The 26,185-nt window shown below is 42.7% G+C and overlaps 1 protein-coding gene across 5 annotated transcripts in view; it reads right to left on the bottom strand.

Annotated features, from left to right (window-relative positions):
* The window catches only part of DRC11 (dynein regulatory complex subunit 11), a 170,030-nt gene that overhangs the window by 91,528 nt on the left and 52,317 nt on the right, over window positions 1–26,185 (bottom strand). For all 5 annotated transcript variants that reach the window (XM_082396881.1, XM_082396878.1, XM_082396879.1 and 2 more), the window contains 2 exons: window positions 12,696–12,780; window positions 4,598–4,720 (listed from right to left, as the gene is read on the bottom strand). In XM_082396881.1, coding sequence (XP_082253007.1) covers window positions 4,598–4,720; window positions 12,696–12,780 — 208 coding nt within the window. The remainder of the gene's footprint in view (window positions 1–4,597; window positions 4,721–12,695; window positions 12,781–26,185) is intronic.

The raw sequence follows: 26,185 nt of genomic DNA, 5'->3' as shown, positions 1-26,185 counted from the left end.
TGTATATTTCCATAATGAAATCCTTATTCCTGATAGCAGCCTCTGGAAACCCATGACACTCACTTTTCCATCTGTGTGAAGTAGTGCAAAATTTGGCTTGAAATACTCTAAAATTATATAAGAACGTGCTTGGCTCCAAGGTTCAATGTGGAGCACCTCCTTGGGCCAAGGGGCACTGTGGTCAGAGCGGCTGGGTGGCACTGCAGACAAACAATAGCTTTTCAAGCTAATCGTGCTGCATACGGATAGGTCCAAGGAGCTTTCCAGAAGGAGTGAGCACCAAGTCAAGTCATTTTATGGCTGGAGGAAACTTACAGAAGACTCCTTAGTATTCGCGTGATCATGTGTTATGGGCAGGACAAAACCACTGAAAATAGTTCCAAGTGGTTGAACATACGGAACATTGAAAAACAACAGAGAGAAAAGAATTGTAGGGATGGATTACAGAGTGCTCTTTTTCTGTATTTTTGTTTCTAAAGCCAACATGAGGTCCAGAGTGAGGCAAATAAAATTATGTTGGTATTGAAAGCATATTTGCAGAGATTGCTATTGGTCTGCAGAAAATGTCCTTCTGGCACCAGCATCTCCTCTATCAAAGCCCTCGTTTAAGGGGATCTCCTTATCTGCAATCCTCAATACTTTTAGAGATGGATTTAAAACAAAAGATTTAAAAGAAAGACATTTTTTTTCTCACTGTTGAATTTTGAGAATTCTTTATATATTCTAGATACAAATTATTTGTCAGATATGTAATTTGAAAATACTTTCTCCTAGTCTATAGCTTGTCTTTTCAGCCTCTTTACAGGGTCTTCTCTCTGTCCATCTTCTCTCTGCAGAAGTCTCTGCCAGGCCCCCCAAGGGATCACTCACTGCCTGCTGCAGGCTTTCCGGGCTCCACACACTGCATACCTATCCTGGCCTCCTGTCATCCACGCTCTGAAGTTGTTCTCTGGTTCTGTGGCTTGGAGATTGCCTGGAATACTGCCCCCGCCCAGCCTTCTGGTCCACTCACCCTCCAGGCCCCTCCCAACAGCTACTCCCTGGATATGTATGCTCCTTTGCAAATGCATCCCACTTCAGCTCCCCCTCTACCCAGTTCAGCTGCCCCTCTGCCCGGTGCTGCTTCTCTCCCTCCCTGCCTTGCAGGTGATGTTCACAAAAAACCACCGGCACGTTCTCCATCTCAGTGTTTCCAGGGAACCCATAGACCACCTATTGCCCTACTGATCTGCCTGCACCCCTAAAATTCTAACTTGTTCCAGAAAAAAAGAACCAAAACCAAAAAGACAGCTCACTTGATACAGTTAATTTTTAAAATCCTCCTCCACCTGGCAAGATAATTTTGAAGCAGTGCCTAAGAAAAGGGACAGCTGGAAGAATTTCAATTTTATTCTAAGCATCTCTTCCTCTAAATATGCATGAGTGAGTTTGACACTTGCAAATTAAAATTCACTGTTAGCGAAGCTTGTTCCATAAAAATCTGAAACTATCTGCTACACAATCTGCTCTTTGTTGAGTGATAGTGTTTTACTAACTAGCTATTAAATAGTCACTTAATGATGAATGGTTTTGGACAAAAAAGCAAAGTTTGAGTACATCAGCAATTATGAAGTAGTTGCAAATGATGGGGAAAATCCTTCAGAATTACTTAGAAATGAATTTATATGAAAAGTACAGGTCTACAGAGTGACAGTGTGATTATTAAAATGTGAAATGTTCATCTCTACGAAAACTTGATACAATTAAATGATGTTGGTATGTTTCTTATAGATCAGATTACCTTTTCCATTGACTTTTTAAAGTCTTATTCTAAAATCATTCCTAAAGAATCAGGAAGCATTCCTGAGACCAGCTATTCAAATCCTTGCGTGGAAATTAGTATTTTGACCTGTAGAAAAAGACGTCTATTATTCATCCTGGTTAGAGGGTAAGGCAGGAAACAGAGGAAATGAGTTTTGTTTAACTTGCAGATACTGACTCACCCCTAACTCTAACCCCTAACCACAACAGCAGAGCTGTATGGTTATTCTTTGAGTATTTTTATAACACTTGGTCATCTATCAATTGCCAGCCCCTTATATATAGCAGAAAACTTGGGAAAGACCTCATATAAAAACATCTGAATATTTCAACTTATCTCCATTAAGGGAAAATAGACCCTTTTTAAAATATCACAAAGGTAACAAGGTTGAAAGCTTTGTAAGTCCATGAGACAGAGCAATAGCTGGCCCCTTGGGTGGGATTCCCTGGAAAACTGAGATGGAGAACGTGCAGGTGCTTTGTTGGGAACATCACGCATAAGGGAGGGAGGGAGAGAAGCGGCACTGGACAGAGGGAGGAGCTGAACTGGGTAGAGGGGGAGCTGAACTGGACAGAGGGGGAGCTGAACTGGGTAGAGGGGGGAGCTAAACTGGACAGAGGGGGAGCTGAACTGGGATGCAATTGCAAGAGAATGGTAGCTGATCCCGCAGGGAGCCCAGGAGCTAGGAGAACCCTTCAGAGTTGTCCTGGGAGGTGAGGGGCTGGGTCTTTGTACCCTGATGTGACTATCTTTTTTTTTTTCTAAGATGATGCTATTTCTTCATTTCATTTATTTATTTGTTTATTTATTTATTCATTTATTTTTGGCTGCACCATGCAGGCCTGTGGGATCTCAGTTCCCCGACCAGGGATTGAACCCGTGCCCCCTGCAGTAGAAGCGCAGACTCTTAACCACTGGACCGCCAGGGAAGTCCCTAATGTGACTGTCCTTGAAGTCCCGTGCCCCGTGGCGGCGGCTCACTTCATTTGAAGCACCCTCCTAGACCCTGAACAGTTCCTGGGGAGGGACTAACTGTGAGGGGTCAGCACCACATCCTGGGTAGCTGGGGATTGAGCCCCTTGGTCCTGAAGGGGGCATCAGAGGGGCCCCATTCAGCATCCACTACGGTGGAGTGGGCTGTGCTCAAAATGAGTGGGGAGGGGTCTCTCTTCTTTTGTCCGTGCAGCGAAACAATGGAACACAGTTAGAGAGGGCAGGACAGCGGGGACAGGTGCTTGATTTCCGCATATCACCGTGCAGGCGTGACCACTGGAAAGGGACCCTCGCCTGCAGTGTTCGCCTCAATCAAGCCAAAGGATTTTAAACAAGAGGCTGGCTTTTATCACTTGCATTTTCGTGGACTTTGGGTATTGACATTTTATATTCACCATCATCCCCCTCTCCCTTGCTCACAACTTCTGCCTCCTTGGTCCAATCACTCCTTGACTACATAGCCCGTCCAATTTCTCTCTCACTGTGATGCATCCAAAAGTCCCAGATGCATCTACCAGACCCCAGTGAGTTGCTTCTCCCACAGAGAACGTTGCGAGTCTGAGCGTCAGTGGGAATCCTCAGAATATGAGAGCATGGCCACGGCTAGCCGAGCTAGAGCTGGGTCTCTGCTTCTGGACAGTCACAGAGGGACACAGCCTTTCAGGATCCACTCTGATTCAGATCAGGGTTTTGGTCAGCTGTGAAGCAGTATCTGTCTGGGTCAGCCGCTACAGTGAACATATTCACGTTTTCAGATGACGCTAGCTTTCAGCCTGAATTCCATTTCCCAAAGAAGGAGTTTATGCGGAGAGAACCACCACCCTGGCAGTGGTCTCTCCACTTGTTTGAGGGTGAAAACCCCTCCGATCGCACCCAGGACAGCAGCACCCCCCTGCCCGCCCACCACCCAGCAATCCCATCTCACAGGGCATGCCCGGCCCACAGTGACTCTGAACTCTGCTTTCCTTTGGGTAGGAAGAAACAAGTCCTGTTAAAACAGGTCCAAGATGTCGACGTGAAGTGATGAATTGAAATGAACACACTTTGGTGAAAGCAGACACAATTATTTTGACTTTGTAGTGGTCACTTAGTTTGCCAAGAACTGTTCCTTATCTCTACCCTTGAGAAAAGATGAGTGGAATCATTTGTCTTGAAGAATGACAATTCAAAGCTATCACATTTGTGAATAATGTAAAGTATCTGAGTTGTTGAAACCACTCCTTATCCTAATAGGTATTTGTGAGTCATAGAAAAGATGGCAACTGTCGACCAACATGAAAAAAAAAAAAATGAAGATGTACATATATACAATGGAATATTACTCAGTCATAAAGAGGAACGAAATTGGGTCATTTGTAGAGTCGTGGATGGACCTAGAGGCTGTCATACAAAGTGAAGTAAGTCAGAAAGAGAAAAACAAATATCGTATATTAATGCACATATGTGGAATCTAGAAAAATGGTACAGATGAACCGGTTTGCAGGGCAGAAATAGAGACACAGATGCAGAGAACAAATGTATGGACACCAAGGGGGGAAGTGGCGAGTGGTTGTGGTGGTGGGATGAATTGGGAGACTGGGGTTGACATATATACACGAATATGTATAAAATAAACAGCAAATAAGAAAAAAAAGTGTCAGCTTTCATAAAAAAAAAAGAAGAAAAAAAAGAAAAACAGCTGGTAGATAGCATGGTTCCCAAGGAAACGAGTGACTACAGTCTCAACAAATTTGAGATTATTCCACGGATTCAAAGCAAAAAAGCAAAAAAAATCCCCAATTTCTAAAATTCCAAATACCTTACCTTATTTTTTTCCTTTGTTTCTTTCTTTTCCTTTCCTTTTTTGCCTTTTTTGGGTTTCTCTTCCTTTTTCTTCTTTTTGTTTTTTTCCTCCTCTTCTTGGCTTGCAATAATATCCTCAATAACCTGGTAAAAAACAAAATCATCGTGGCATTTTCAGAGTTGGATCGAGATGAGGACTATTTTTCCTGCCTGGAAGGAAGTATTTGTGCCAGTGTCCCTCCTCTGCCCTGCTCTGGGCCCACAGACCGACCCCTCCTAACATCATTGGGCTCCCTCCTGCCATCTGCCTTTGGTTGGATTCATCAGTGGAGGCAGCAGTGGGATCTTGGAGGGCAGACAGAGAGAGAGGGTGGACATTTCTGAACCAATTCCCTGCGGGTTCAGAGCTGCTCTGGCTCCCAGGGGTTCCACGAACACCAGGAGAGGTCTCGGCTCCCTCAGCATCTCAGCCGCAGCCCGAGCGCCAGGCCCACGCACACCTCTTCCCCAAATCCCAGCCAGGAACCCCTGCTGTTTCCTGCTTGGACTCCATATATGATCATGCATCTCTCCTCAGAGTTGGTGTCTTTAACCTGTGCTTTAATTTGTATTTCCTACGAAAATCCATTTGTTCTCCTAAAATTTAAAATATTGGTTAAAAAATACCTGGTTCACATAGGATTAGCGTCCCTGGAGAATTAGCGGAAGTTTGTAAAGAGCTATATAATTCCATTCAGTACAGCAGGTATTTACTGAGCTCTCACCCACTGTGAATTCTGGGAGGCAGGATGGTGACCGTGACGGGACACATACCCTGTTTGACCCTCGGACTCTGCTCACCACTGGTCATGTGACTGAGACAAGCGGCATAACCTCTCTGAGCCTCAGTTTCCTCAGCTTTAGAATGAAGTCAACACTTCCATCCACAGCACTAACGATCGCCAGGCATGTCTCTAAGAGCTTCACAAAGACGAGCTCATTTACTGCCGAGCACAGCCCACGGGTGCAAGCTGTTATCGACCTGTTTTATCAATGAGGGAAATGGGGCACAAAGCGTTCAGTCACATGGTCAACACACACAGCTACTAAGTGGCTTGAGCTGGGATTCAAACAGGTGCTAACCAGGATGACCTGCACAATGTAGAAAGTAAAGAGGCAAGATGCCTAACGATATCTCTAAATTCATCCTTCAGTGTGAAATGCATCTAGTGAAACAAAAAAATGACACTTGATGGTTACAGTTTCAGGATGCACACATACATAGTCAAAATGTAAGAAATGTAAGGGAATGATAAACACCAAATTCAGTACAGTGGTTACTTCTGGAGAGCAAGGTATGCACTTAAAAAAAAGGGCTAGGGCTTCCCTGGTGGCGCAGTGGTTGAGAATCTGCCTGCCAATGCAGGGGACACGGGTTTGAGCCCTGGTCTGGGAAGATCCCACATGCTGCGGAGCAACGAGGCCCGTGAGCCACAACTACTGAGCCTGCGCGTCTGGAGCCTGTGCTCCGCAACAAGAGAGGCCGCGATAGTGAGAGGTTCGCGCACCGTGATGAAGAGTGGCCCCCGCTCACCGCAACTAGAGAAAGCCCTCGCACAGAAACGAAGACCCAACACAGCCAAAAATAAATAAAATAAATAAATAAATAATAAAAATAAAGGAATTCCTAAAAAAAAAAAAAAAAATTGACAAACTGGTTTTCCAAAGTGGCTGCACCATTTTACATCCCCACCAGCCACGTAGGGGGATTGCCTCTTCTCTACATCCTCAACATTGGTTATTGTCTTTTTTTTTTTTTAATTACAGCCATCCTAGTGGTTGTGAAATGGTACCTTATTATAGTTTTAATTTTCATCTTCCTAATGATTAACAGTGTTGAGCATCCTTCCATGTGCCTATTAGCTATTCATATATATTCCTTTGTGAATTGTCTATTCAAGTCTTTTGCTCATTTTTTGATTGTACTGTTTGTCTTATTATTGAGATGTAAGAATTCTTTTTACATTCTCGATACAAATCCTTTATCAAGTATAAGTTTTCAAATATCTTCTTCCAGTTTGTTCTTGTATTTGCATTTTCTTTTTTTTGGCATTTTAATAATTTTTATTAATGTTATTGAAATTTTATTAACATTAAGTATTTTTATTATTAATAATGATTTTTCTTAATTCTGTATTCTTGCCAACATAGGAAGTGGTATTTATGGTCCACTAAGGTTTTGTACTTTTGCTTTGTTTTGTTTTTGTTTTTTAATTGGAGTATAGTTGCTTTACAATATTGTGTTAGTTTATACTGCACAGCAAAGTGAATCAGCTATAGTTATACATATATCCCCTCCTTTTTCGATTTCCTTCTCATTTAGGTCACCACAGAGCATTGAGTAGAGTTCCCTGTGCTATACAGTAGGTTCTCATTAGTTACCCTTTTTTTTTTTTTCATTCCATCTAGATTAACCAAGAACTCCATGTTATGATATTTTTAAATTAGAATTGAAACATGGTGTTTTGCATTAAAGATATGCAAATTTTGTGGAGAAAATAAATGTTATATACCCTCTAATGTTCTTTCACCTAATTAGCATTTAATCGTGTGAATTTGCTTTTTCTTTTTTTTAAACATCTTTATTGGAGTATAATTGCTTTACAATGGTGTGTTAGTTTCTGCTTTATAACAAAGTGAATCAGTTATACATATACATATGTTCCCATATCTCTTCCCTCTTGCGTCTCCCTCCCTCCCACCCTCCCTATCCCACCCCTCTAGGTGGTCACAAAGCACCGAGCTGATCTCCCTGTGCTATGCGTTTTCTTAATGGCATCTTTTGAAGCCCCAAAGTTTTGAATTTTGATGAGGTTTAATCTATCAATTTTGTCTGTCAGTGTAGCTTTAATTTGCATTTCTCTTATACATGTGAGGTTGATTGTCTTTTCATATGTTGAACATCTTTTATTATGTTTCAAATCCATTTAGATTTTCATTTCTGAGAACTGTTCATAGCGTTTGGCTTTAAAAATATTGGGTTATTGAGTTTTTTCTTATAGAGCTGTAGGAGCTCTTTATATATTAGAAAAATGATCTCTTATCTGTGATACTCATTACAAATAATTCTTGCAGTGTGTCATCTGTCATTTGACTTTACTTGGGGTTGGTTTTGCCATGCAGGTTAAAAAAATTTTTTTAATGTAGTTTAATTTATGTTTTTTTTCTTCTATGACGCCTGGGTTGTGCGACAGAGGTAAAACGGTCTTTCCCACTCTGAGGTTGTGACGTATTTCTTTGTTGGCTGCTTCTAGTTCTTTTGTGTTTTTGTTTTGTTTGACATTTAAATCTTTGATCCATTTGGAATCATTCTGGGGTAAAGTATCAAGAGATAGAGATGAATTTTCTTCTTTTCCAGTTGACAACCTGGTTATTATAATACCATTCATTAAATGGTCTTTTTCTTTTCCTTCTACAAGAAAGATAATATGCTTCTTTATTATACACTAAATTTCCATGTGTAGTTGGATATATTTCTTGATTTTCTATTCTTTTTCATTTAGTCATTTGCCTGTATCAATGGGCTCTTAAAAACATGTTTTAATACCTGGCAGGGCTGGTTCCTCCTCATTACCTTTCGTTCTCAGAATTTTACTAGTTATTCCTGGTTATTTACTTTCTACCTAAAGTTTAGAATCAAATTAGTCACCACCTGCATGCCCTGACTCCCCACTCCAACAAAATGCTATTGGTATTTTTATTTTGATCGTACTACATGTATAGATGATGTTTGGGAGTGTTGAAGTATTTATAACATTGAGTATTCCTACCTAAGAACACAATATGCTTTTCCATCTGTTCATTTTCATTCTTCAGAATGTTTTAAGCTGTTCTTCCCATAGAACACACATTTATTATTAAATTTATTCCTGGATATTTTATCTTCGTGTCATTGCTGCCATTGTAAATGGACTCTTTTATTATATTTTCTATGTAGCTGCTGTTTGAACATAGAAAAGCTTTCTCTTTCTGCATATTAATTTTGTAACTCCCTGTCTTACTTCTCATATTGTTTAAGGTGCTTTTCAGTTTATTCTCTTTGCTTTTCTAAGTACAGAACATATCTGCAAAAAGTGACCATTTCCCCTCTTCCATTCCAATTCTCTATCTCTACATTCTTTCTCTTGTGTAATAGTGTTCAATAGATCCTGTGGGTCAATGATGATAATGGCCATCCTTGTATTTTTCATGACATCAGTGGAAATGTTTCTTGTGAATTTCATTAAGCATGATATTAACTTTTGAACTAAGAAATATTTTTTGTCATGTTGAAGAAGTATTCATATATTCCATTTTTTGTTCTACCTTTTAATATCAAGAAAGGGAGTTGAATTTGTAAAATGCCCTTTCAGCATCCACAGTGATGAGCTTATGGTTTTCCCTTTTGGATCTCTTTATATGATGCAATGTATTCACAGAACATCCAAAACACAACCATGCTTGCGTTCGGGAATAAACACCACTTGACTGTAGTGTTTCGCTAATATTTCACTTTGCATTTTTGCATTTATACTCATAAGGAAGACTGATCTGAGCTTCTATTTGTATTCCATCTTTTGGGGGGCTTGGCATTAATGTGATTATGCTCACTTCAGAAAAAGTATTTGCACTGTTTTGTTTTTACAAATATAAATTTGACTGTATACATGCATGTTATAATGATTGTGTTTGGTCTATCTCTTCTGCCTCCTCCCCCTCCCCTTCCTCCTTCTCCTCTTCCTTTCTTCCTCTCCCTCCTCCTCCCTCTCCTCCCATTAGTAACAACTGCTAAGACTTTCTGAATGATTTCAGGGTGCCAAGCTCCATTCTGAGTACATTACATGTATCATCTCATCTAATTATTGCATTGGCCCAGGGAGGCAGGTGTTTTTAGCATCCCCATCCGCAGACGAGAAAACTGAGACACAAAGGGGAAGTTGCTTGCCTAAGGCTGCAGACCTAGTGGAACTCGGATTCTTCACCACAATGCTGTCCTGACTCTTCAATCATCTGCCTTTTAAAGTCATGCTGCTTTGTGGCTCCCTTTGTTTGATTTTAGTGTACGTATTAACCAGACGTTTTCAGTTTTCTTTTGCTTTTAGTTTGACTGGACATTAACTCTACTTTTGAGAGTTTCTGATGGACAATTTAGACATTCCACCAACATTCTTAGTTCTATAATTGTTACCTTTAAAAGCTAACATGAAACATGTCTGGCTGCTTGTCATGGGCTTTCAAGACACAACTTGTGCCGGATGATTTAGCTGGAGGGACAAGACCTAAACATGTAAAAAAGTGAAATAACATCACGTCAAAATGACAGTCACTCAAGGGAGGGCTCGAACTGCCAACAAGAGGGTGGTTATTAAGTGGTCACACAGTTCAGGGGAGAAGGACAGGAGGGTGGAGAGAAGGCTTTGGGAGCTGATGCTGGCTTTTGACAGGGAGTTGGGAGAAGAGCTCTTCCCCTTGACCCTGAGGGCTCAGGCGGGGAAGCAGAGGAAGCCAGGGATGCTGACTGTGGGGTCGGTAGTGCTGACAAAACCTCATCTACAGCATGGTTTTTACTGCTGCTTAGTTAGTGTTTCACGTTACTTAACTAATTCCCTAGTAACGAACATTAGCCTGTTTCTTCTCTGTCAATGCTGTGAACAGTGCAGACAAGAACAGCTGTTTCAGTCATCTATGGCAAGTATCAGCAAACCACATCACGTGGGCCAAATCTGGCCTGCCGCCCATGTTTATAAATAAAGCTTTATTGGAACACAGCCATGCCCATTCATTTACATATTGTCTGTGCTTTCATGTTGTAATAGTAGAGTTGAGTAGTTGCTGCAGAGACTGTATGTTCCACAAATATTTACTATTTTGCTGCTAATGGAAAAAGTTTGTTGTTGCCCATCTATGGCAACTTGTTTTTATTTTTTCCTTAGTATAAATTCCTTGAAGAGCATTTATGGGTTAAAGGGTATACACAGTAAATATTTTGATATTTACTTGGCCCATGGCCCTCAAAAAATGTCATGCTAATTTATGTATCCAGCCACAATGTGCGAGAGTGACTTTTTTCCACACGCTCACCAACTCCAATTATAATCACAAGTTAAAGATTTTAGCAATCCTATAGGTGAAAAGAGATACAGTAACATTATATTTAAATTTCTTTCCTAGTGAGTTAAAAAATTTTTTAATTACTTTAATATTTTTTGCCTTTTCTACTGAGGTGTTCAGATTTTTCTTATTACTTTCTAAGAACTACATATGAAAGATACCTAACGTCAGCTATGTTGCTAATATTTTCTCCATTTTATCATATGATTTTAATTTCATTTATGATATTTTTTGCTATTTAAGTTTCATTTAGTTAGAGATATCAGCTTATTCTCTTTATGATTTCTGCCTATGGTGATATACTTATAAAATTACTCCCCATTATTATTAAATATCAAACAATTTCTACTGGTAATTTGTGGTTTAATATTTTACATGTAAATATTAATGCATCTGAAATTTATTTTGTATATTAAGGGAGGTAAAAATCAACTAATTTTCTCAAATGGAGAGCCAGTTGTCCCAATATTATTTATTGCATAGTTCATCCTTCTCCACTTAGGTCATGATTATATTTCTGAATTCCAACTAGTACCTGAATCAATTTCTGAGCACACTATCCTGAAGTCAGATTATTTGGGTTTGAATCTCAGCTCCCCAACTTATTAACTGTGAATCTGGCCAAATGGCTTGATCTTCGAGGGTTGGGAGAATTGAATGAGTTAATTTACATAATGTTCTTTGCATAAGACCCGGCACAGAATATTTGTCCAATAAATGCTGCACATGACATACTATTTTTGTTATTGCTGTTATCTGTCTATTCCTTTCCCAGTACCGTGATGGCTCAATTACTTTATAATTTGATTTGTACCAAGTAGGGCAAGTTCCCTTGATTACAGTTCTTTTTCAAGAACTTTTTGGATATTGTCATGCTTTCATTCTTCTCTATAAACTTGAGAATAATTTTGTCAATAAAAAATTGTTTTGATTTTATTGGAATTGCACTAACTGCATAAACAATGGAAAGATAATGTGTATTTGTATTTTACTGAATCTTTCTATCCAGAGAAACAAATCATCAGTCTATTTATTCATGTCTTCTTTCATTTTCTTCAGTGAATTTTGTCTGTATAATTCTATACAATTCTGCATAATATGTCAATATAATTTTTTGATAAGTTTGTGTTTTCTAGGAATATAATCACATAATCTGAAAACAATAATAAAATCGTCACTTTTTAAATATCTGTAACTTCTTTTCTTTTTCTTATGTTATTGCATTTGTTAGAACTTCCAGAGAGTATTAACTAATAGTGCTGATAGCAATTATTCTTTTCTTGAGTTTCACTTTTAATGGTCATGCTTCTAAACGTTTCACTGTTGAGTAATGCAAACCTTCTCTTGGTTTCTATGATAAATACTCTGAGGTCAAGAAGAGTTTTCCTATTTCTAGTTTATTAAGGCATTTCTAAAAGCAGCTTTGGATGTCAATCATCAAATGCCACTGGAGCATCTATAGAGATGGTCCAAGGGTGTTTCTCTTGAAGAACATGAATATGGCAAAGAGCTGAGTCTTGACAGGCAAGCAGGAGCTAAGCAGAGGAAGAAGGGCAGAAGGCATCCTGGAGTGAGGGGAGAGCATGAGATGCACGAAGGCACTAAAGGTGCAGCAGCATGAGCGGTGAGGAGGACGGGCAAGTGGACCGCTGGACTTGATGGTGTGAAGATGGGGTGAGGGGGACAGGATATGATACTGGGAGGCAAGCAGGGACCAGAACATAAAGGGTTCCTGCAATCAAGCTGCTCATCAGTGACTAAGAAGATAAGACTCATGTGTTGTCACATCGCTTTCAAAGACAGGAGAAAGCATGAATTCATCTAAAAAATTTTGAAAGTACATTAATTGATAAACAACATAAGTATTTCCAGGTAAACATCTGTAGGGAAATAACCAAGACCTAATAACACTGCAAAAGTCATTATCTCTAAAGTTTAAAGAAATGCGATTATGATATATTTACATTTTATTTCTCACGCATATGTGTACCTGTTGTCGCGTCTTGTTGGAAAAAATAATAGCTGAACCTCCTTCTTCTTCTTTAGGGTAGTCGGGAAATGTGCCCGTTAAGTGCCTGAGGAAGAAAAAGGGCAGAATAAACATCCATGAGCACAGCCCTCTCTGCTGCATTCCCCACTAGCTGGCTCTGGTCAAGTTCACTGAAATGAGTGATCATTATTAGGATAGGGGCTCCCTGCCAGTTGCTGGCTGGACATCCGGTCTCTAAGAAGCAGAAGGACCTGGTGACATTCAGGAGCAGGTTTCCTTCCTCAAGGCAATTGTTACTGTGAGACAGACACACCTCTCTTTGAAGCAGATTGTAATTTTCTGCTTTTTTAAATTATTGAGATACTCTGTGCTTGCATTAAAAATGAAGACAGAAGCACAAATTATTTCTTCCTGTTTGAAATTTAGGATAAACACAGGATTTTGAAATAAAACAGAAGCATGGCATTGTTCGAATTACAGATTTAGGACTAGTGCATGAAATACGCATGCATGCTTTAGATTTTAGCGAGTCTAAGGCCCCGTATGTTAAGAGTTCCGAATAGTAATTTCTTTTCTGTAACCATATAGTTTCTATGTTTTAAAATGCAGACTTTGAAATTTAATGTTGAGGAATTTCAGAAGGGAAATGAAGTTAATTTTTCCAAGAGAAACTGACTTGGATACGAGTGTTATATTTATTCCATATATAGAAAGAAAAAACGACCAAGTTAGTTCCATTAATCCACGGAAGAACAGAATCTGAGGGTTAGAGGAGGTGCCCACGCTCCAGATGACTCTATAACAGCGGTTCTCAAACTTCTGGCCTTAGTTGCTCTTGACACCCTTGATAATTTTTGATGATCCCCAAAAGCTTTTGTTTATGTGAGTTCTAGCTATTGATATTTACTGTATTAAACATTAAACCTGACACATTTCTAAAATATGCATTTTTCATTAAAAAATAATAATAAGCCCGTTATGTGTTCACATAAACAACATTTTTAATGAAGAATGTATTTCCCAGAACAAAAAAAATTAGTGAGAACAGTATTACTGTTCTGGCTTAATGGAAGTTAGCAGGATGCTTATATCTGCTTCTGTATTCAATCTGTTACAATATGTTGTTTTGGTTGAAGTATAGAAAGAAAATCTGGCCTCACACGGATGTGTAATTGGAAAAGAGAGGAGAGTTTTAATAGCCTTTTAGATAGCTGTGAATATTCTGCTTTGATTCTACACCACAACTCGACAAGTGGTAGCTTCCTAAAGGCTGGTGGTGATGTGGAATCTGAAAGCATATCAAGAACTTTCCCTTCCCTGTCACATCAAAATCCACGTGCCTTGTGCGTTGAATAGATCTTTTACCCCAGCATGACTTTGTATCATGACTTTGTAACATCTTGGTCATTTCAAAACTAATGATTCATTGACGTATGTGGATCTTCCCAATGCTTACACATTTCATCGTACCAAAAATCATGTTCATTAATAACGCCACCCATCTCATACCCCAAAGCTAAGTAACGAGAAGCTCTCAGACTCACAGAGGTGACTACGAGATTTCCAAAACTGTAATTTTCGCTAGAAAGTTTATATTTTGTTATCAGCAACAAATGCCCTCAGTTGTTTTCCTTCAGGCTCACTTGGTTCATTTTTGAGAAAATGTTGTCCCAAACCTCAGTCTGAATAGCCAGAGTGTCAGTCGTTTTCTCAAGGAAAAATGAGGTTCCATAAAAAGTGTCTGGTTCGGTCTGAAGCTGGACAGGTGGCAGGTGCCCTTCCTGAGCGGCCCTCATACTCTGGGGCGCAGCAGAAGGCAGCCACCTCACCTCCAGGTTCCTCACGTACAATTTTGAAAAGTTATGTATTCAAGGGTTGAGTCTTGCAATTATTTTTTACGGTGTCCTCAAGGATATTGTTAAAGGAACTTTTTAAAAAGGCAGGTGCATGACAGTGAGGACTGCGATGACTCTGAACTGGGTCTGAATTGGGGCCACTGCCTCGGGCAGAGGTCGGCAGCCAGCAGCTCCCTAACCGTCCCCACCGCAGGGCTTTGGCCCCATCCCTTTCATAGACTGCTTCTCAAACATCTTAGGACAGTTACATCACTGTCTAGACAAAAATCTCTCAGGTCTCTTGAAACTCTCCTATGGGCTCATTCAGCAGGCACGTGACTCAGCTCCTCAGCATTGCTTTGAAAGGAACTGAACACAGTGCACTGCCTGGGGTGGGGGTGGGGGGTTCTATGGACATATGCACCAGCAGTGGGGACGTCGGGTGGTGACACACTATGTGTGCCATTCTGTCAACGGAGCTACCGTGACTTCAGCTACTTTAGCGGCCTCATGCACTCATCCATCCATCCATCCATCCATCCATCCGTCCATCCATCCTTCCATTCATGCACATAGTCAATCAACAAACATCTATTTAGTACCAACTAGATTCTGGATGCTGCAATGGAAGACAGTGATCTGAAGGTTAAAAGATGTCAGACCTCGTCCTCACGCAGCTCACACTCCACAGCCACAGGGCAGATGCACAGATCTGGCCCCAGATCCTGCTTGTCTACGAGACTCGTATCTCAAACCTTGTTAACGTGCCTGACCATGTTCTGTCTTATCTGTGCATCATTCAGCCTACACGATCTTGGATAAAAACCAGGAATACAACTGAATTAAAAGTTAGAGCATGGGCCTCCTTGGTGGCGCAGTGGTTGAGAGTCTGCCTGCCAATGCAGGGGACACAGGTTCGAGCCCTGGTCTGGGAAGATCCCACATGCCGCGGAGCAACTAGGCCCGTGAGCCACAACTACTGAGCCTGCGCGTCTGGAGCCTGTGCTCCGCAACAAGAGAGGCCGCAACAGTGAGAGGCCCGCGCACCGCGATGAAGAGTGGCCCCTGCTTGCCGCAACTAGAGAAAGCCCTCGCACAGAAACGAAGACCCAACACAGCTAAAAATAAATAAATAAATAACTAATAAAAATAAAGGAATTCCTAAAAAAAAAAAAAGTTAGAGCACTTTCCCTTCTTCACAACCACTCACCTTATTCCTTTGACGACCAACTTCACAAGCAATTCCATTGCAAAGTGTTATTGTTTCATTGTAAAGCTTGGGTGTTTTTGAGGACTCAAAACAAACCTAGACACTCATATAAATTAAAGCCAAAAAGGATTTACATGTGCCATTACTAAAATGGAACTCTTAATTATGTTATGCATCAATCGTCAGAGTAAGATTTGATAATTTTATATTTTTCACAGTACTTTTTGCAAATATATTATTAAAAATATATTTATTTCTAATAGATAAATGAACATATTTAGTTCTTTAGTGACAGTTTAAATAATTAATCATAATTTAAAATTGAAGGTCTTATCCTTAAAGAATGTAAGAACTGTTGTTGGGCACACATTTAAAAGATATCTTTTAAAATTCGTATGTAGAAAATGACAGCCTAACCTGACAGCTCTTTCTCTCACACGCACTTCTCTGTTCTCACGACGCCCCACGCCCTCACTCTGCGGCAAGGGGACCTCTGTTCCCGCAGCTGCTGCACTCCTGCCTTGTGATGTCCAAGGCTGCCCCGGGTTCGCACTGAGACTCCGTCACTTACAGCACGCTGGGAGAAAACAGTTCTCGAATTTCGTTTCACGTTTCCTTGGCTGCCGGCTTTTCACCACCACGTTCTCAGCTGTGCTCTGGGGCAGAGATGGGACACGGCCTTCCGTCTCCGGAATAACGATGCTCAGAACCCAGACGCAGTCAGCGCCTCCCTTGCTGAGCGTAAGGAAGCTGCGAGGTGACGAGCGTGTCAGCACTTGGAACTCAGCGCAGTGTGGAGCTGGGGAGCTCCGGGGCACAGATGACTTATACTTGGAGACGAGTGACCGGAAATACTATTTCGGCTCCCACAGTGTTTCAGGTGCAAAGGGCCGGGGGGCTGACCACATCGACCGCAGGTGACAGCCCATGTGGGGACCTCTAGGGGAGCAGCCGAAGACCCCCAACGACATGGTGTTAGGAAAGATTCAAAGTGGAAACAGTGTCCAGCCCATGTGGGGACCTCTAGGGGAGCAGCCGAAGACCCCCAACGACATGGTGTTAGGAAAGATTCAAAGTGGAAACAGTGTCTGGTTTACGTTTGCCGGGACACCCGGGGTGTCTGTTCAGGCCCGTCAAACCCGCCACGGAGCTCAGGGCCGACACATCGTGTGAACATGGACGTTATTCAAACACCTGGAATTGCAGAGTGATGGGGTCTCGGCCCAGAGGGGATCCTTCCCCTTCCCCCCGCGCCCCCCCAACCAGGGCTCTGCCCAAATGCAGCGGGGTGGAGGAGAGGGAAGCTGCCATCGGACAGGGACGGTGGTCCAGCCCAGACCCTCTGGCTCTCCCACCCTCATTAGTGGAAGGGAGGCTGCTCCCGGGACCCAGGCCAGCCTGGTGGTGCATCTCGAGGCCCCCTACCGTCTCACTCCTCCCACTCCCCCCGGGCCCTTTCTCTCTCATGACTGGATGCTTCCCTGTGCATCTGAAACAAGCTCAGGCCTCTCTCACTTAGAAAACTATCATCCTCCTTTTTGTTTTACTACAACTTTTCAAATCAATTTTTAAACGTTACACTCCATTTATAGTTATTACAAAATACTGGCTCTATTCCCCGTGTTGTACAGTACACCCTTGAGCCCATCTTACACCCAGTAGTTTGTACCTCCCACTGCCCACCCCTGTATGCCCCCCCGACCGGTAACCACCAGTTTGTGGTCTACGTCTGTGAACACTCATCCCCCAGCTTCTCACGTATCTCCCTGCTCACCTCCACACTCCAGCTTTTCAAGTCCTTCACATTCACTGGCTCCATTAAAATAGTCCCCACGAGGTGTTACGGACCAAACTGTGTCCCTCCCCAAATCCATAGGCTGAAGTCCCAGCCCCCAGGACCTCAGAATGTGACTGCCTGTGGAAACAGGGTCCTTGCAGATGGAATTAGTTAAGATGAGGTGATGCCCTCATCCAATATGACTGGTGTCCTTATAAACAAGGGAGATTAGGGCACAGACACAGACACACCAAGAGGGCAGATGATGTGAAGAGACTCAGGGAGAAGGGGGCATCTGCAGCTTCTCCCTTCAGCCTCGGAAGGAGCCGACCCTGCTGACCCCGTGATCTTGGGCTTCCATCTCCCCCACAAACTAAGTAAACAAGTTTATCAGTGAGTTTGATGTGCTGGCTTCCCAGGGTGTTTTACCACGTTGCTCTCTCTTGATCCATCAGATGACACAGTCCTTTTTTCTGGAAGGTTCTCTTCCTTGGCTTCCAGCTTGGGATCCTCCTGGCTTCCTTCCATCTCTCACCTCCTCCTCTTCTATTTGGCACCTCCTTCTCTGCCTTACAGAGAAGGGGCTCACAGGACGTGGCTTGGAAGCAGTGTGAGTTCTGGACCCTCCCTTCCTCCCGAAATGATTTGTGATTCGCTTCCCTCTGAGTTCTCCTCCCCCCACCGACCACCTGCTCAGCCTTCTCTGCCAGAACCTTGCCTTCCCACCTGTAAATGCTGGGGGACCCCGGGATCGGCCCTTGGGTTCTTCTCTTCCATGCTCACCCCTTAGGATCTCATGTAGCTTTTTGGCTTTAAACACCCCCTGCAGGCTTCATTGCCCCATCACCACGTCTCCTGCCTTCGTCCCTCCCCTGGACCACACACTCATACACTCACCTGCCTGCCCAGTGTCTACCTTCAGAAGTGCAGTGAGTGTCTCAGACGTAAATGCCCCAACCTCCACCCTTGTGCTCACCTCCTCTCCCAAACCTCCCCCTCCTCTTGTACTTCCCCATTTCAGAACATGGAAACTCATCTTCCAGTTGCTGCAAGGGCAAAACCCTAGAATCCTGGGCTCGTCTCCCTCGTTCACACCTCAGTTCAATCCATCGGCAAACCCTGCTGGTTCTACCTTCCAATTCTATGCCTAGAATCCAACCACTTTTCTTACCCGCACTGATCCGAGCCATCCTTATCTTGTACTTGTGTTACTGGGATTAACTGGTCTCCCTGCTGCCCCTCCGCACCCCTGCTCCCCTCCACGTAGCAGCCAGAGTGATGTTTTTAAAACATAAGTCATGTCGTGCCGTTTCTCTGCTCCAAGTTTGCCAAAACTCTCCCTCCAAATGAAACCAACGCCCACGTAATTAGGTTAACTTATGGCCCGCTTTCCTGGGGACAGGCCCAGTTATGTGTAATTGACAACAGCACCCCCTTTCATTCTTACAAGTCTCCTGGTTCGGATGGTGATTTACCTGGTTCCTGCACTTACTACGGCTGCCCTGGTACTACGGCTTCGCTGCTGCCTTCCTGCCCTCCTCCACCTTCTCATCGTTCCAGCTTCTCCTCCGTCTACCCCGATGCTCCCTCCTCAGACAGGTGTTCACGTTCAGAGAGAAAAAACACGCACCCACTCGCTTTAAGGCTTTGTTCAAATGGCATCATATCACAGAGGGCTTCCCTGACTACCTTGCATAAAGTACATGTTTGGCCAAATACAATAGGTTCCCTCTTATCTCACAGCCAAAGGTCTTGCTGAGGGATGTGCATTTGGGATGGAGAAGAGAGGGGATGTTAAGTTGTTTCTGGATGATTACCCCAGTTTCTCTCTGTAGTTTAGAAAGTGCTTTCATAGACGCGGGAATTCTTTTCTACTTAAAGGAAATGTTAACACAAAATCCTCTACAAAATCATTACATGGTAAAGATCCTGACGTGGTACATGGTGATTATTTAAATCACAGCTTTCCCTCAATTATAGCTTGAATCTTAATTCCACAGACATTTGATTACCTTTGAACTTTCATCGTCTGGCTGATTTTCAAAGTTAACGTGCGGGCGTGGGCTAGTACCCTCCCCGCTGTGCCACTCCCTCCCCCGCCCGCCACCAACTAATTTCCATTTGCCCTCAAATTGCTGCAATAGGCAGGGCCAAAGCAGGTTCTTCAAATGGGCATCCAAACCATCAGATGCACCAAGTGATGCAGAAAATGGATCTCATCACATGGCTGCATGAAAAATCACCTCAACTATATACATTTCACCCGCATCTACAGAACAGGAGAAACGAGAAAGGTGAAAACCACCCAAGAACACAAAGCTTGAGAAAGGGATCTGGAACTTGACAAGACAGGATTTACCAGATATTTCTGCACTCCTAGTCCCCATTTAGTCACCGCCAAGCAAATGCTGGCACGTCTCATGGGGATGACATTTTTTTCTAAAAGCAAGAATTCAACTTTTTGGAACAATATTTAATTAGTATTAAGTATAATTTCCAAAAGATAAACTTCCAGGTATTCATTAAATCCATTCCCTAAAAACTATTTAGGAAGAGCAGTTCTCCTGGGTTCCCTTACCCTACTGCTCTCCACCCAGGCACCCCTTCCCATTAAAGTCTTCTTGCTTTGTCAGTTAGAAAATAAAATAAAATAAAGTAAAATTAAAAAGTAAAATAAAAAGTATTTAGGAAAATTTGAATAGGAATGCTGAATATGAAATATATTATTTATCAAACTTTAGATTTATCAACAAACTAGAGATTGTTGAATATTTTTCAAAGACAAGTGACACCTCCCTACCACTAAATTTGGATCTCCCCTGGAAACTTACAAAAGAAGGAAGCTGAGAAGCCACCAAGCCCCCCTCCCCACCAGAGAATTAGCCTTCTAAGTGATGGCACGTGGCAGTTGCTCCAGGGTTGGAAAGCTCTAGTAATCTGACATTTCTTCCAGCTTCTTCTCTTGATACCAATCTTAGTTACAGACCCAGAAAGCATCCCATCCACATTTCATGATCAAAGTTATCTAGGATAACGGCCTCCAAGTCCTCGCCTCTTAAGTGGGACCTGCACCATTTCTCCCCTAGAGGAGCTTCCAGGCAGGGTTCACGTGTGTAAAGCAATGACTCTGAATCGCCAGCCATCCCATCATCTGATCCCAAACTGTTCTCACTTAATTTCCTCCCCAAATGCCCATCCAAACCCTTGGTCCAAACCTCCATCCAAACCCTTGGTCCATGACTGGACTTTCAATCTGTCTTTGGCCCTGCAGATATGATATGTGTCCTGTACATCTTGTAGCCTAAGTGAAGAACTCCTGCCTGAGGCACTGTGGAAGCCTGTCTCCACTCTGTCTGAGGCCAGGGGCAAACAGACCTGCCCCCCTCCCTAATCTCACACAGGGAGGTGGGAAGTAGCCCATATTTTATCTTGTACGAGTAGCGTTTGTCCAGCATCTGCGTGACTCAGGCAATGTTGTTGCCATTTCCTTTTTGTGCCTGAAAAATGGCTTCACGGTCTGGAGGCAGGCGCCTGGGCTCTGCAGCACAGCACTCAGACACCGAGGTGCCAGCCTGGCCCGTCCGAGCATCAAAACTCACATCAATTCAGGTGACCTTAGTTCACACCTCACAGGCATCTCCTAACAGCAGCAACCTGTTCTTGAAAGTCAAGAGGCTCTGGGCAGGATGCTGACGGCTCATTATTTTAAATGGGAAGAATTAAAATTCGGTATAACTACAACCCCCTGTCCCAGCCAATTATTCTGGGGCTGGGGGTGGGGAGGCCGTGCCCATGATGGAAGTACCCAGAGAAAAGCCCTGGTCACTTCCTGGGAAGAACAGAATTCAAACACAAACCCACCAGCCAGTTCTGAGTGCCTCCTGCAGTCTGTTTCACCTATCACACCAACGCATTGGCTTTCCTCTTCCTCGGATGCCTTTATGGGTTTTGGGTGTAAAATGAAAGTTTGGGTGTAAAATGGAAGCCCAAATTGAATTTGCATTTCTTTAGCTACTACTGACGTTGGCACTTTGCTACCTGCTATGTGCATGTGCATTTGTGTAGCTGTCTCCTTACCTCTTGGACCCACTTATTTAGCAGGAATGATCATCGACTGTGTGTTTGTTGCATGCAGGTTTACAAAGCGTTTTCACACACGCCTTTCACAAATTGTTTCTCATTTCATCCTTACAGAAATTCTGTGAGATAAGCACTTTTGTCCATTTTGCAAAGGAGGTAGTTGGAAAATCTGAGAGTCTAAGTGACTTTTCCAAAGGCAAACGGTTCCTTACAGAAGTGCCTCAATTCTAACCTTGGGATTCTGCCTAGAAGCCCAGGATGTCTCTACTAATCACAGTCACTGACTGGCTTTGCATAAACCCTTAGACAATGGATTCCTTAATTTTTTAGCTATCAAGTTTGTGTTATATACCTTTCACATGTACACAACTTTTAACCCAACAATTCCACTACTGGGAATCCTTACTGAAGTAAAAGCAGAGATATTTTGTGATGCACAATTTGTACTAGCAAAAGCTGTAAAAAATAAAAACTGTAATGAGAGACTGCAAATAATCACCCAATGGGGAATGCGTATGTAATTCTGGTAAAGCCCCACTGTGGAATCCAGCATCGGGACTAGACTTCACCTGTTCCTCTTTACCTTTTCACCACCAGCACTTAATAAATACTTAGGTGGATGAATAAATTCAATTCTCATAAAGACTAGTCTGCTCTATGTGGACAGAGGGGATGTTAAAGATAGACTATTAAGGGGAAAGACTGGGCTGGGGAGCGACCTGGGTTATCAAAAGAAAAGGGGACAGGAGAGCCTTGTACGCCTGTGTTTATGTTTGCAGGTGCAGGAGGAACGCGTGCACCGTCCACCAGGATTAGCTCAGAGAGAGGGCCTGGAGGGAGGAGACCATTTTTTTCTGTACATGTTTCAGTATTGCTTTCCTTGCTATGACAAATAGAAATCATGTTTGTAATTAAATAAAATGGTAAGGTAAAATAATGTACAATAAAAAATAAATTTTATTTTTGGTTGACTTCCTTTTTTGTCTTATTTTAGGGTTTGATTATTATAAAGACCTTGTCATTTTTACAGCCAGCGGAAAACATTTTTGTTTCCATAGTTAGAAAATTGTGACCTTTCTCTAGGGAAGTTATATTCTCCATTCAACTTTCGACTGCTTGTTGGCTTTAGCAATTAAGGCAATCTAGTTATTGCAAGTATATTTTTTCCATTCTTATTACTTTTTAAACTTAATTTATCATATGCTATTTATTTCCATTTATGTTTGTCAGTTCCTGGGCTCTCTACTTTGTTTCACTGATTTATGCTTGTGCTTTTATATTAGTGTAATGCATTTATAGCAACACCTTATTTTTCTTTATAATATTCTTGAAAATAAAGTGCCATTTGTTCTTCCTTATGGTTCTTATTTTCTTATTTTAATCCTAATGACTTCAATAATTATGTTTTCAAGTTCAATAAATAATCCTGTTGGGACTTTAATTGAAATTGTGTCCTCTCTATCAATTACCCAGAGCAATCATGTCATCTTTCTGTTTAACCAGAAACATGGCACGTCTCACCATTTATTCAAGTCTTTTAAAATTTCTTCCTTTTAACATTTATAGACTTCTTAAACTTTCATATATTTCTCTTTCATACTTAGTCTGTGGTTGATTTTTAAAAAAATACATTTTGCTACATTTTAAAAAATATTGTTTCCTTTTGATGTCATTATATTGATAACAATTTATATTATGGCACTAATTATTAGGGGACAAAGTCATCTATATTTTCCTTTCCTTTTGTGGGACGACCTATAGTGTTTCCTCATTAAGTGTATAGCTCTCTTTTGTTTTAAGGAATACTTAATGTTTCATTCATTCATTCACTCATTTAGAACTATGTGCCAAACACCGTACTAGGCATAAGGGAAAAAGCAGTAAACAGAAGATTAAAAAAATCCTTGTTGTTATTCAGTTTACATTTTATTATGCTAAGAATTAACCCTTGTCTTTGTTTTTAAATTTTTACAATAAGAAGTGGGCGTTCCATTTCATCAAATAATTTTTTTGCATGACCTGAAATGATAATATTGTTTTTCCTGATGTACATAATATTGCATTCTCCTACCACTGAACTATTTATATTCCTGGGAATAAACACTTGTGTCTAATTTTGAATGACCTGGAAACCTAAAAGTCCTATCTGAAAGAACAAGTGAGACAGAAAAATCAAAACACAAACAAGTTGGAAATGACTCAAGAACAATAATCATGACACATAATTTTCTATCCTGCACACTGAGGATTCAGTAACACAAGTGGAAGCCTCTAATTTCCCTTCTCTCAGATTTCATTAGAAGAAACCACAAAACATGCACGGGGGACAGTTCTGGGAGCAGAGACTGTGGAAGCATATCTCCCAGGCACTAGAGTCCCTGTGGAGGAGGCTCCCGGGGCCTGGTCACGGCGACGCTCCAAGAAGGAGGTGCCCCTGGGCTGCCCCAAGGAAAGCCAGGACTGTCAGTGGCCGCAGGCACCGAGCCCGAACTTGCTTTTCTGGAGAGGAAAGGGAGCCACTTTTTAAGGCAGGGTCAAGACCTGCCTTAGGTTTTTGAAGGATGATTCTTCCTCTCTGTGTCCACAGACTCTGAGGCAGCCCCTGAGTTCTCTGTGTCTTGGTGTCCACACCTTTGTGTCTCTCCTTCCTTTTGAGTGGGGCTGGGACCCAGGACTGGCTTGTAGCCAATAGAACACAGGAAGCATGAGGACAGGACGTCACTTCCCCAATGGCTCTCCACGGCTGTAATCCCCACCTCTCTCCCAGACTCTCTCTCTTGCTGGCTTCGGTGAAGCAAGCTGCCATGGTGAGAGGCCCACCTGGCAAGGAGCTGGGGGCGGCCTCCAGCCAACAGCAAAGAACCCAGGTCCTCAGGGGCCGAACCCTGCCCACAGCCAGGAGAGCGTGGAAGCAGGTGAGACCTTGACCGCAGCCTTGTGAGACCGTGAGCAGAGGATGCAGCTAAGCCCAGACTCCTGACCCACAGAGACCGTGGGAGCTGCAGTGGGTGTGGTTTTTAAGTCACTAAGTTCGTAAGTCTGAGTGATAACTGTTACGTACGCAGCAATAGGTGGTGAATACACTGGCATCATCCTGAAAACAGATTTTGGGGAGCCCGGGTGGTTGCGGGGAGGTGGGTTCATCAGGCTGGGGCTGATGCAGCTCAGACCCCAGGTGGTGGCGAAGTCAGAGGCCTGAGAGGTCGGTGGGCTTGGGGCATATTTGGAAGGTAGAGCCAATGGGATTTTCGGGCCGACTGCAGGCTGGGCTGAGAGAAGATGAAGAGTCGGGGTGACGGTAAGAGACTGGACGGGTGGGTTCACATCTGCTGGGGTGGGAGGCTGTGTGGGGCAGGTTTGGGAGGATAAGATGCCCAGTGCACTTCTGGATGTGTGGAGCTTGAGATGCCGCCCCCCCAAGTGCATCTCTGCGGGGATACTGAGTGGGCAGTGGGATCCCCACGTCTGGAGTTCAGGAGAGCGAGCGCTCCGGGCTGGGGATTCGCATTTGGGAGTCAACCAAACAGGGATGGAATGGAACACTGTGAGCCTGGATGAGGTTACCATGGACACCGAGAAGGGCAGGGAACAGAGGGAGGCAAGGTCTAGGCCCTGGGCTTCTGGCCGTTAAGAGGAGGGACCAGAAACGCATTTGGGTATATTTTGTGTCCGAGGATTTTTCTCCTCTCTTTTCAGTTTACTGGACTGTCATTTTTATCACGTAACCAAAATCAGCCTCAAGACAGGGGATATGTTGGGCAAAGTTGATGATTTCACGAGTAGCAGAGGCTCCTTCAAGTCAAATGGCCTGTCCAGCTAGAAAGGGAGAGGTTCTAGGACCCCACTGGGCAGATTCCATTCTATATTGGCTGCTGGTTCTCTCCTATAAACTGAATGGCTTAAATGAGATGACCTTGGATCTTTATTTAAAATGCAATGTTATTTCTGGATAACCTGATCTAGTGACCGCACTGAAATGATTTGCAAAGGATCTTCCATGGTAATATATTCCTTTTTAAGCACTATGTGCTCATAACTTGAGATCATGGTCTCCTTTAATCCTCCCAACAGCCCTGTGAGGTGGGTGCTATTTTTGCTGTCAACATTTTTCAGATGAGAAAACTGAAGCTTAGCAAGTTTCACTGGCTGCCCCAGCAGAACCAAGCTGCGAGCAACTCGAGAACCTGCAGGCTCCGCTCCCCTGCCTGGCACTTTACACAGGCAGAGCTGAGCTGACAGCCAAGGAAAGCACACGGGTGGTTTAGGTTCCAGTAATAAAGCTGGAAGAACTTCCCTGGTGGTTCAGTGGTTAAGTCTTTGCCTTCCAATGCAGGGGGTGTGGCTTTGATCCTTGGTCGGGAGCTAGGATCCCACATGCCTTGTGGCCAATAAAACAACAACACAAAAAAACCCAAAAACATGAAACAGAAGCAATATTGTAACAAATTAAATAAAGACTTTGAAAATGGTCCGCATCAAAAAAATAAAAAAATAAAAATAAAAATAAAGTGGGCTGCTCCCACTAATCAGAGGTGTGATTTGAGCAAATCGCTCCATCACTGTGGGAGGCTGGTACGTTTCCCTCTCC

Source organism: Balaenoptera borealis, assembly GCF_965194805.1.
Source record: "Balaenoptera borealis genome assembly, chromosome: 6".
NCBI lineage: Eukaryota > Metazoa > Chordata > Mammalia > Artiodactyla > Balaenopteridae > Balaenoptera > Balaenoptera borealis.
The sequence above is the reverse complement of the archived record's forward strand: the minus strand, read 5'-3'. Positions and strand labels throughout refer to the sequence as shown.